We start from the raw sequence: 12,131 nt of genomic DNA, 5'->3' as shown, positions 1-12,131 counted from the left end.
CAATGCACTCTCCAGGGGTTTCAAGAATATGATTAGGGTACGGAGAAGAGAATGTCTTATGAAATACATTATAACGGTAAGAAACACAAAATTACTTGAATTATTTGAATAGTTACTTAGCTAGAGGCTATTTTCACAATAATTTCATTTTTTTAATACTTGTTTCCATGTAGGCATTTTATGATACTTTATGATATTTTATAATGTTACTAGCTTTTGCCGGCGACTTCGTCCCGGTAGTGTTTAATAAAAAATAAAATTCGTTTTATTGTCTTGTTCTAGACATAGTATGTGTCAATTCTATCAATAAGATTCGCAATTTTATTTTAATGAAATTAATTATATAAAGAATTGCTAACAATGCACTTCAGCGCGCCATCTCGGATTCAACTATTTAACTATAACTATGATTGAATCTCAAAACCAACTTTTATCCTATAGAAAAGGAATGTGTTCAGGATTTTTCCGGCAATTTTTCGAATTTTTCTCGTGGTAAAAACCTTCCTTGGACTTTACCGAACATTAAAAAAAAGAATGAACCAAATTGGTCTAGGCGTTGTTGAGTTATGCGCTTACCAACAGATTTTCTGATTCATTTTTTATTATAGGTAAAGGTAAAAAGGGAATGCAATTTGTGGAGAGTTTCTTCATCTATAATACGATTTCAAAATATATCAAATGGATAAATCTGAGATGATTTAATCATGATTTGTGAAAAAAAGTGAAAATGTGCAATAATTTCTTTTTTAATTAAATTTATTGTTATTTTAGAAAATAGCATATTTCTAAATTCATATTTATAATAAATACAAAATTTTATACACACAAAATGCTCCTGTTTACGTTGTACCGCTTCAGCAATCAGATTGCAATCAAAATTTATGTCATACACAAATTAACCTTAATTATATCCACTGTGTATTAAAACATTCTTCTCTTTTTGTTCTTGCGCATGATGTAATTTTTCGAATTATTTTTATTCCAAACATAAACATTTAATTTGTTTTCATTCCGTTGTTATTTTCAATTTATTTTTTGTTGTTGTTGTTGTTGTTGTTGTGATTCAAAATTTACAAGCGAATTCCGCGATTTGTAGCGGCGATATAGTTGAGCAGTTCCTCGCTGTCCTCACAAACGAACGGCTTCTCGTGGTAGCAAGCAACGTCATGCCAAGCAATACCATCATTGTAAACATTGTTAAGAATAGACAAACACGATTCAGTGGTGCCATTAATATCAAATTCAGCATTATCCGGTTGCTTCTGTTTCTTATGCCCAGTGGAAGACCATGGATTATAATTCCATCCGTTTGGTGTTTGATTAGTAGGTGCCATCTTCTCACGGCTAGCAGACCAGAACCATCCAAGAATATTCTTTGGCTCCAAGTCCGGGCGGTTTTCACATCCCTTGAAGTCACACAATCGGCCAGAAGTCCAAATGTATGGCACATCATCTACAGACACAAAGTAAAAGTTAACATAGGCAACCAAGCATACAACAATTAGTAAGTTAAACTACTAGAAAATAAGTTTGAAATTACGAAAAACGCCAACAAAACAAATGTGTAATTAGTATGCGGTAAGTTTCGCTCGCTCAAGTGCGAAATGAAAAACGAAAACGAAAAGAAGCGCACGAAGCCGCGAATAACCGTTGCGAAATGATCACATCTCACAAGTCTCAGCGCGTTGCGCTGGCATTTCGCATAGTACGATTTAACGATCATGAAGCCGACGCCGGCGTGTCGTCGATAAACACGAAGATAAATAAAATATGAAGATGCGTTTGCACAATCGCGCACAAAGCAAACAAAAAGTGCGCCGCGCGCGCGTTGCAGCAACATTTGGAAACATTTAAGATGATTTAAAAGGGTTTTAAGCACGCGGCGCACGCGCGCGCGCGTTGTGCAAACCGCTGGCATTTTACACAGCAAACAATAAAAAGTTAGGTTAAATGAGGTTAAGTAAGTGCATCTATCATTATACGTGTCTTCACATTATAATAAAGTGTTAAGTTATGTTCAGTGATGCTTACTCTGTTGAATGAGGCGGAAGATCATGTTATTCTTCTCTTGGCTCTCGAGCGAGACAAGATCCATGCAGTACTCGCGACAAATATTCCTGCCATCGAGCCAGTCGACTTTCCTGCCGGCCAGTTCGGGCACGTGACCGCTGAAGAAGTAGTTCTTGCCGCGGAAGAAGAACTGCTTCGGTCCTGCGAACCCAAAAACGAATTAATCACGTACAATGACATCGGCAATGTGGGTAATTAATTGCCCAACGCCGGAGTGTAATACAAGTGATACAAGAAGACATTGCGGTTGCGGCTGATGAGCGAAGATGTTTAGAAAGTTTTCTCGGTCTCGGTCTGCCGGTTTTCAGCCGCACGCGAATGCAAATTTCACAAATTTTACTCGTTTATGGATAAATTCAATTGTTGCCTTACGATTTGCGCATTTCTGTGCGTTGGGCAGTGATAGAAAACGTCCTGGGCGGTTGTTATTTGGACGGTTCTGTGCTGCCACCTGCTGGGACAACACCACAACCACAGCGGCCATTATAAGCCACGCGAATTTCATCTGAAACATAAATGACAAAACTTTCGATTTTTATTCGAATTTAAAACGTTGATTTTAGAAACAATTGAAAGTTGTTCGATTTTATTTCGCGCGATAAAAATTATGGAATCGGAGCAGTTGTCGCCTAGAGTGAAACAAAATGTTAAATCGATGCGAGGCGCCATCGTTTCCCAACGGCGAACAAGTTTCGAAAAGGACGTAAAAATGATTATACAATGAATGAACTAAATCCTGCTCACGCTCAGATAATAGCTGATTAAATTAAAAGTGCACACGGTTAACTAACACGCCAATAAAATACAACAACAATTGAATAAGATAAAAACGATTACTTAATACCTATTACCAATGACGAATAAACAATAAATCATTAAATTATAATTTAAAATTCAAAACTTTTAAAATTAAACAAAAAAAATTTTTTAAAAATTTTTTCAATGAAAAAAAAATTACTAAAACACTCTGTATAATCTTGAATATATCCAGCATCACTCGAATATATCCAATATATGGCGGTTCTTGTTTTGTTGTTTAAGTTTAATTTGTCGTAAACTCGTACGCGTTTCGAGTTGTGGATGTGTTGCGCAACACAACCGAGAAAAAAAAATCTCCATCGGCCAAACCATTATGACATAATAATGTGTGTGTTGTGTGCACTTTGGTTTTATACGATCGTTTTTAGCACATCTTTAAATCAATAATAGTTTTCAACTTAAATTTAACGAGTAAATAACGAGGAAAAACGCCCAACTTACAATTGTGAATAATTTGCCAGTGTCCGTGGAAAAATCTCCAAACCGCAAGTGGTACTTTAGTCACACCTTAATGTCTTTCTTGAGTGGCTGTGGGTCGCGACTTGATCCTGCGCGTTCGAAAAAGTGACGAAAACTTTGGTGCAGCGCTGCCGATGCACCGAAACCACTCAGTCCGAACGTCGAGCACACACTGAAACAACGTCCCACGAAGAGTGAGAGTTATATTTATATTGAACGGAGGCTTACCTTTACCTGCCAGCCACGAGACTTGATTCACTCACACACATTTAGTACACGCGAGTATTAAATACGAAATATTCAAGAAGACAAAAGCTGTAATATTAATTTTTATATAGGTACATAACTGAATAGTTTAGGTTAGATTTAGGACTTTGTATGTGTCTACACTAGCGCCATCTGTATTTTAAGATTTAAATTAATTTATTTTGTGTTGGAGTCGATATCCTGCTTGTATAATAACAGGAAATTCCAAATTTCAACAAGATCCGTGTTATTCATAAAAATTTTAAGCAGAAAAAACGAAATTATCGCTTGTCTAAGTATTACGATATACGAGTATCAATAATATAAAAATAAATCGCAAAATCTGTTGGTAAGCGCATAACTCAACAACGCCTAGATCAATTTGGCCAATTCTTTTTTTTTTAATGTTCGTTAAAGTCCAAGGATGGTTTTTACGGCGAGAAAAATTCGAATAATTGCCGTGAAAACCCTAAAGACAGCTCTTTTCTATTGGATAAAATTTGGCATTGAGATTCAATCATTGTTATAGTTAAATAGTTGAATCCGAGATGGCGCGCTGAAGTGCATTATTACCAATTTTAATACAATTAATTTCTTTAAAATAAAATTGCGAATCTTATTGATAGTATTGTCACATACTATGTCTAGAACAAGAGAGTAAAAACGAATTACATTCTTATTAAACACTATCTAGTTATGGATAAAAGTTACAAGTAATTTTTATTTGTATAAGTTTCAGGTTAGATTTATGATGTTTGTAGCTACATACACTTACGCCATCTGTATTTGTAAATTGGAACTAATTTCAAATGTGTTGCATTCTGTATCCTACTGTTGTAATAAGAGGAAATCCCATATTACAATAAGATCCGTTACAATCATAACATTTTCGAGATGTTTGCGCCGAGATAAACGAAAATAACCATCGCCTGCTTCATATGCAAATGCGAATTGTTTTACTTAATTATTATTACCGGCGTGCATTATGTGAGCGCACATAATTTGCATTTTATTGCAATTATCTAATACTAAACAAACGTCAAAATTCAATCTACAGTTATCTTAAGCACAATTTTATAATAATTCATTATTATTTGTAGTTTTTGTGCGGCGTGAGTTGATGATTGTTGCATCCTGTTCGTGTTCACGATTCGAGTTCTAAAAATCTAAAATTTTAATGTTTCATCGCGAATTAAATTACAATACCATTTGCCGGCGCGTCGTCGTCGCCTTGTCACTAAAGTCTCGCGTAAAAATAGCACGCGACACGCGAGATTATTGCTAATGTTGAATCTTGAATGTTGAATCCTAAATGAATTGATGTTGGAAGCATTAAAAACCGATGTAGACGCAGCGGTATTTAACCATTCAACGAGCCAACCTTAAACAACAGCATCCTGGTAGATTAATAATAATGTTGTTTTAAGTCTTCTTGAATTTCATGGAATTTAAAGAATTATGTTTTCTGAATTGTCAACAGGCTGAAAAAATGGGCGGAATTTGGGAGATTTGCGGAAAAAAACATGGCATTCTTTTAACGTGACGTGACTTCTTGAATTTTGACCTCTTGTCAATAAAGTTTAAGCAATAAATTGTTTATTGAGTGTGTAAAGTCTTTTTAAATAACAATTAATAAATTTAACCAAGTCGGGTTAGTTAAAACGTTTATAACTCAAGAACCGCTGGACAGATTTTGATGATCTATGATTTGTTGGATGTGTCTTAGTCTCGAATAATAGAATAATTATTAAAAAATTAAAAATTATTACTTAAAAGGTGTTAAATAAAAAATTAAAGTTGGTATTGAGATTCAATCATAGTTATAGTTCAATAATTAAATCATAGATGGCACTAAAGTGCATTATTAGCTATTCTCAGTTTATTAAAATAAAAATACAAATTTTATTGATAAAATCAACAAATACTAAGTTTTAAACAAGAAAATAACAATTAATTAATTAAAAACAAAAAAAAAACACGAAAATAAAGTTGCAGGTAAAATTTTCAATGTTTTGATAATAATTAACGCATATAAATAACCGAAAAAAAATGTGACCAGCCATATTGATGTGTTCGCAGGTGTCGCAACCACCTCGCCGCCAGATTAGCACGCGCACAATAACAAACTCGAAACAATTGCGACATCCACGACCAGTTTATTACTTATTCTTGATTGTCATTGAACCTAATGTCCACAATACACCAATCCGGCATCTCGCAGCGTGGAAACGTTTAAGAATACATCAAACACATTAAAATATTAACAATCTACAAGTAAATACCCAAGAAAAAATTTAATTGCAGATGTTCACATGATGTTCACTGATTAATTACACTTTGCAATTAAATCTGATAATAAAAAACACAACAAATTTATGCTAAAGATAATTAAATCCCGTTCGGATGAAATTTTCACACAAATAAAATAAGTTAACAGGCGTGTGATTCAGTTAAAATTTCTATCTAGTGTTGGATCGATTGTTCTTGGAGATTTTTTTTTGTGTGTTCCAAGCGACCTCGAGTCGTTATTTAATCGTCTCGAATTATCTAATTCTAATTGAACTCCAGCAGGCAGACGCAGCGAAGATGTGAATAAAGTAAATAATGCGCACCGTGCGCAGCGAGGCAGACCTTAATGGTAATGATCTTAATTAGTTTCTGCACAGCGGATTAACCTAGAGATTCTATAGAGACGTGCAGAATCATTAATGTACAACTTTCAAACGATTTGAGTTTAATTTATTTCAATTGAAACGCAACCAGTTTTACACTTGTACAGCACAATATAGGCAACCAATATAACACATTACATATTTAATTGTATAATTGTAGTCTTTAATAAAAATGTAATTTGTTTTTTCTCTCTTGTTCTAGACATAGTATGTCTCAATTCTTTCAATAAAATTCGCAATTATATTTTAAAGAAATTAATTATATAAAAAATTGCTAATAATGCACTTCAGCGCGCCATCTCGGATTCAACTATTTAACTATAACTATGATTGAATCTCAATGCCAACTTTTATTCTATAGAAAAGGGCTGTTTTTAGGGTTTTCCCGGCAATTATTCGAATTTTTCTCGCCGTAAAAACCATCCTTGGACATTAACGAACATTTTAAAAAAATAATTGGCCAAATTGGTCTAAGCGTTGTTGAGTTATGCGCTTACCAACAAATTTTCCAATTCATTTTTATATTATAGATTATCAAACAAGTTAAAAACAATAAAAAAGAAATCAGATTATTTCGACATAAACAAAAATGATTTCATTCTGTTTGACATGAGTGTGAAGGAGTAGCGACAAGGTCAGCGTAAGTAGTTGGCTTGGTTTTTGAAGGAATGAAGGATGAATCACGAAACGTGCGCTGAAAATTAATACGAAGGTTTCATAACTGCTTTTAATTTGCGTCTCATTAGAATTCTCCAACGAAAAAATTAAATAAATCAGTTTAAGTGGCAATAAACATCAACACCTCCAAGCAATAAGTGACTAATTAAAGTTTATAAGAAGTTGATATTTCGAGGTTAGGATCATACATGATTAAAATAATTATTAGATGCAATTTGCTTTCATTCTTCGTGGTCATCTATTCAGATGTGTAAAGTTTTATAATTCTAGGATAGGTTTTTGTGATTGTTAGTAAATGACATAAATTTCAATGTTAAAAATTATTAAATTTAAGTAATAATAAATTTAAAATTCAAAATTTTATTTTGACAAACTAAAAAATGCTATTAATTGAGTTTAGCGCCATCTGGGATTCAATTATTTTACTAAGACTATGATTGAATCTCTATACCACCTTTCATCCCTTATTTAGCACCTTTTAAGTTAAAATTTTTGATATTTTAATAATTATTCTGCTATTCGGGACATAGAAGAATCTAACAAATCATAGATCATCAAAATCTGTCCAGCCAATCTTGAGTTATAAGTGGTGTAACTAACCCAACTTTGTTTTTTATGTTATAGATGTAGGTTAAAGAAAGCAAACACACGTTTTGATTTGTTTCGCATAATTTGCATACCCAACGACATATGCCGACCGACAAATGCCAAATTCTAGATTATTAGATTACTAGAACCATAATTAATCAGCGCATAATCTTGTTTTTGTTTGCATGCATAACAAACAAATAGAAATTACGTAATTCTTCTTTTTAACAAAAGTTAGTGTCTATTGTTAATTAAAATTTCATTTTATTATAAAAATTATTAATTTTTTATTTTTTATTTTATTGTTCAACAAAATAAATCACACAGCAGTGAAAATTCTTGTATGCAGACCGCACTGCAGGTGATCCAAATATTTCCTTGTTCCGGTTGTTTTCGATTTCTACAAATTTACATAAACCGCCAAAATGAGCAACAACAACATAAAAAAACGAATCAATATGCATCTGATCTTTGACGTCCGATGATTATGACATTAAAAGTTTAGAAAACGTTTTTTATTTGATTCGACGCGGAACGAAAATGTCAATAAAAGAAAGCTCACAGTGTGTGTGCATTGAGAAAAGAGTGATTTGCGCATGCGTAATATGGCTACAATGCTTACGAATGTAAGTATTTAATGGAATCTCGAGTTGAAGTGTTAAGTGTTAAGAGTGGTTGGGTTTACCTGCGGTGTGCAGGTGCGCGTTTGTTGGCTTTTTGGCGTCGACCTTGTCCCTCTAAAACTTTCACCGCGTCCCATCATCGCGCGCATCGATTCAATATCGATGGATCATGGATTTAATTACTCGTAGACTCGTACCACGCAATGTTTGCCATGTTCGGCGTTGTACCTGCTACTCCAACACTCATCGAACCATGTTTGATGTGTGATGTTAATTGCTCATGCTCATAACTTGGAATTCTATTGGATATTAGTTAGTAACATGCTATGATTTAATATTAAATGTTAAACATGAGGTAAATACTAACAAGTTTTATATAGTTGCGGTGTTTTAGCTTGATTTGTGGATTTAGTTTAATATTTTTAGTTTTTCATTGATTATTCGTATACTAATTGATTTATAATAATTATGTCTTCTTTTTTAATATGTAGGCAACCCAACTAACACTTTTTTGATGTTTTTTCTTTTGTGTTTGCATTTTAACATTTCGTAATATGCGATTAGATGGTAGTTTGAGATGAGTTAAAAAGAGTGTGTTTGAAGCTGTATAATTTAGCCGCCAAGAATGATTGAAGACGTGAGACATCGTGAGATGCTCGATCGGCCGGACGAAACGACATGAACGTGAACGCAGCCAATGCGAGTTTGACGAACATCCTTGACTGAATTCTCTACAGCATCTACGATTCCACACGATCGGCATCGGTATGACTTTTACGGAGGATTAAAGTGTTGACGCGAATCTTATTAATTAACCCAACTGCACACTGATTTGCACCAGTATTCCCTCCACAATCAATAAAACACTTGTTTTATTAGTGATTTAACCTAAAAAGCAAAATTTCGATCAGAAAATATAAAAATTATTGAATTAGGAATCAAAATTATACTTGTATATTGGGTTGCAGTCGCTGCAAGTATAATATACATTTGAGGATAGTGACAGAATGTCAAAAATGTCAAAATCATCAAAATACAACTTTATACATAAAAATAACATATTAATATATTAATAATACTAAAATTATTGTTTTATGAATTAATAATTCCAATTTTTGAAAAAGTTGAATGTGGTTCGTGTGATCGTGCGAACGTGTGTTTGCGCGCGCGTGAACAACGAACGCACTTGACCGAATTTTTCAACGCTTCGAATTCATCCTCACGGATCAATCGTCGCTCGGACGATCACGTCTTCTCCTTCGATCTCACCTTCTCACCTTTACAAAGCCACAGAAGCGTTTAATTGTTGTAGAATCGCAACTATCGCTAAATAACACTTTATTAGCATACAATTGCCGTAAAACACTTTAAAGTACTTCACAGTTCAACACACATGCGCACATTACCATGTCATGCATATTACACATCTGATTACAACGTCGCAACAAGACATTTCGATTAAACGTCTTGTCATTAGCCATTTCATTGTTGTATTAAATTAAAAACACTTTCATTATGACTTGTAATGAGATTTTTGTTGCATTCTACACAACGAGACACCTAATACTTGCAACACTATTAATTTCTTTTATATATATGTTTTAAACTATATTTTTTATTTATTTGTTTGTTTTAAATTCACAACTTGTGAAAAAAATATTAATTTTTATGTTTTTCTTTTGAAAATCATAAAATTTCATGATAACTATAGGCAACTTATTCTGCATGTTAGCATACATGGCGTCTGTTGTTGTCATTACAATGATGAGAGGTTAAAATGTTTCTCGAATTCAAAACCTTCTAAAAGCAAATTTCTAACTCATCACCACTGAATCCCTGGAAGAAAATGCAAGCGAACACGTTTTCCAATACGTGTCGCACTTGCATGACGGTTGACGTTGATCTTTTGCCGCTCTTCGTGGGTGAACACATTGAGCAAATCACCTTTCCATCAATCAGTCAATCTTATCAATCATTAGCTGAGTGTATTGTGGCTTGCGCCGACATAGAGGTAACACGTCTTTATTGTAAACATCTAAATATACTCCTAAACTACCAATCTGCAATTTAAATTGAGCAGAATTATACAAAATGAGTGATATTTTTAGATTGCAAAGGAAGATGGACTGCCGAATCAAATCTGCTCACCATGTGCAAAGAAAGCCATTGAATTACACAATTTCAAGCTTATGTGCAAGAATTCCGACGAAATATTAAGAAAAACCTTTAATGCTACTCTAGAAAAAGTGGAAGTTGTAATTGTCAAGACAGATTTACCCTTAGATACAACTCTACATAAAAATATTGACAGCGAAGGTCCAAATGAATTACTAAATGAAAATCCAACTCAACTCAATGACAAAACACCGGAAAATATTGTAGTGGATCATAGTCAAAGCCATGAACAAAGAGAAACTGATTCAGACCCAGATTATCAGCCTGAAAGTGAACCAGAAGAGACTTTTTTGATTCAATCAATGAAGTTGAGATTGTTACACTGCCAAATGATGAACTCATCCAAAGCCTCCAAGAAACTGATTTGCATGATAAAGTTGAATGTGTATTGAATATACATGAACCTAAATTGGACCAGACATTACAATGTCCAGTGTGTAATGAAGTCTGTGAGTATCAGTCAGAGTTTGATACACATCTCAGTAAACATGTGAAGAAAAAGCATCAATGTGAATTCTGCGGTAAGGCATTCACAACAGCATCGCATTTCTCGCGCCATCTATTGACGCATGAAACAGTTAAGCCATACAACTGCAAGGAATGTAATAAAGGATTTGCACGAATGCAACAGTACACACATCATATGAATATGCACACTGGAGTAAAACCACACATATGCAAACAGTGTGGAAAAGGTAAGAATTGTTTTAGGAAGTGTGTAATGATAATAATATTAATAAAATTTGTAGGATTCAATCAAATTTCTAACCTTAAAGATCACATCCGTACGCATAACGGTGAGAAACCATTTTTGTGTTCGGTGTGTGGTAAAGGATTCAATCAATTAGGAAATCTTAGGCAACACACAATCAGACACAGTGGTGTAAAAGCACATTCGTGTAATATTTGCGGGAGTAAATTCGCCAGTAAGGGTGAATTAGGTGCGCACACTCGGAAACATACCGGTAAGCAAACCATTTAGCCTTAAAAGTATGCAACCAAGTATACACTAAATAATAAACACTAATTTTTACTAGGTGCCAAACCATATGTGTGTAATATATGTTCTCACGGCTTTACGACATCATCATCTCTAACGAAACACAAACGCATTCATTCGGGTGAAAAACCGTACGAATGCGAAGTGTGCAAAATGCGTTTTTCACGCTCGGGAATTCTATCGCGCCATCGCCGAACGCACACCGGCGAAAAACCATACAGTTGTCCGCATTGCACGCGTGCGTTTTCACAGAGCAACGATTTGGTGTCACACCTGCGGATTCACACCGGCGAACGGCCATACGTGTGCGATGTTTGCGGTCAAGCCTTCCGACAAACCAGCGCGCTGAAGACGCACAAGAAGATCCACCGCAAGGCGGACATAAAAAACGAACTCGACGAAACCGCCTCTGTTTTATAATGCACACACAGGTATTGATTAGATAATGTTATGTCTTATGTCTTAAGCAAACGCCGACAGGCTATTGATAGCATGGAAGTATTTTAGGAACGTTGCGTGTTATATGACATTTATTTATTTATTTTTTAAGCCGTGCTAAACGAGATTATGTGCATATATTCATTTATTTATAGATTCCGATCGATTTTTGTAAATAAATCTCTGTATAATTGCACACTGTGCTAATTATACCGTGCTGACAATGTGATTATAATTAACACACCACTAAGTGTTTACAGTTACATTTCGCGCACGCCTAAAATAACGCAACCAACATTACAGGCAATGTAAACACAGTTTTTGATGGCTGCAACTTGATCTACATGATGTTTATATTTTTAG

The 12,131-nt window shown here is 34.3% G+C and overlaps 2 protein-coding genes across 2 annotated transcripts; one reads left to right on the top strand and one right to left on the bottom strand.

The window, feature by feature from the left end:
* Window positions 1–738: 738 nt before the first annotated feature.
* slf (C-type lectin domain-containing protein slf) lies at window positions 739–3,554 on the bottom strand. The gene is made up of 4 exons (XM_065307757.1): window positions 3,331–3,554; window positions 2,443–2,575; window positions 2,032–2,211; window positions 739–1,453 (listed from the first exon to the last, which is right to left on the bottom strand). The coding sequence occupies exons 2-4, from the start codon at window positions 2,573–2,575 to the stop codon at window positions 1,071–1,073; spliced, it is 696 nt and encodes a 231-aa protein (XP_065163829.1). The 5' UTR covers window positions 3,331–3,554; the 3' UTR covers window positions 739–1,070.
* Window positions 3,555–10,040: 6,486 nt separating this feature from the next.
* Window positions 10,041–11,992, top strand: LOC135795579 (zinc finger protein OZF-like). The gene is made up of 5 exons (XM_065307295.1): window positions 10,041–10,166; window positions 10,264–10,546; window positions 10,603–11,025; window positions 11,080–11,295; window positions 11,368–11,992. The coding sequence occupies exons 1-5, from the start codon at window positions 10,041–10,043 to the stop codon at window positions 11,748–11,750; spliced, it is 1,431 nt and encodes a 476-aa protein (XP_065163367.1). The 3' UTR covers window positions 11,751–11,992.
* The last annotated feature ends 139 nt before the right edge of the window (window positions 11,993–12,131 follow it).

Source organism: Atheta coriaria, unplaced genomic scaffold (genome assembly GCF_025399875.1).
Source record: "Atheta coriaria isolate IRGN ID8LTWV9N9 unplaced genomic scaffold, Caltech_Dcor_3.1 hic_scaffold_7_pilon, whole genome shotgun sequence".
NCBI classification, from domain to species: Eukaryota; Metazoa; Arthropoda; class Insecta; order Coleoptera; family Staphylinidae; genus Dalotia; species Dalotia coriaria.
This window is presented reverse-complemented; position numbering and strand designations above follow the sequence as displayed.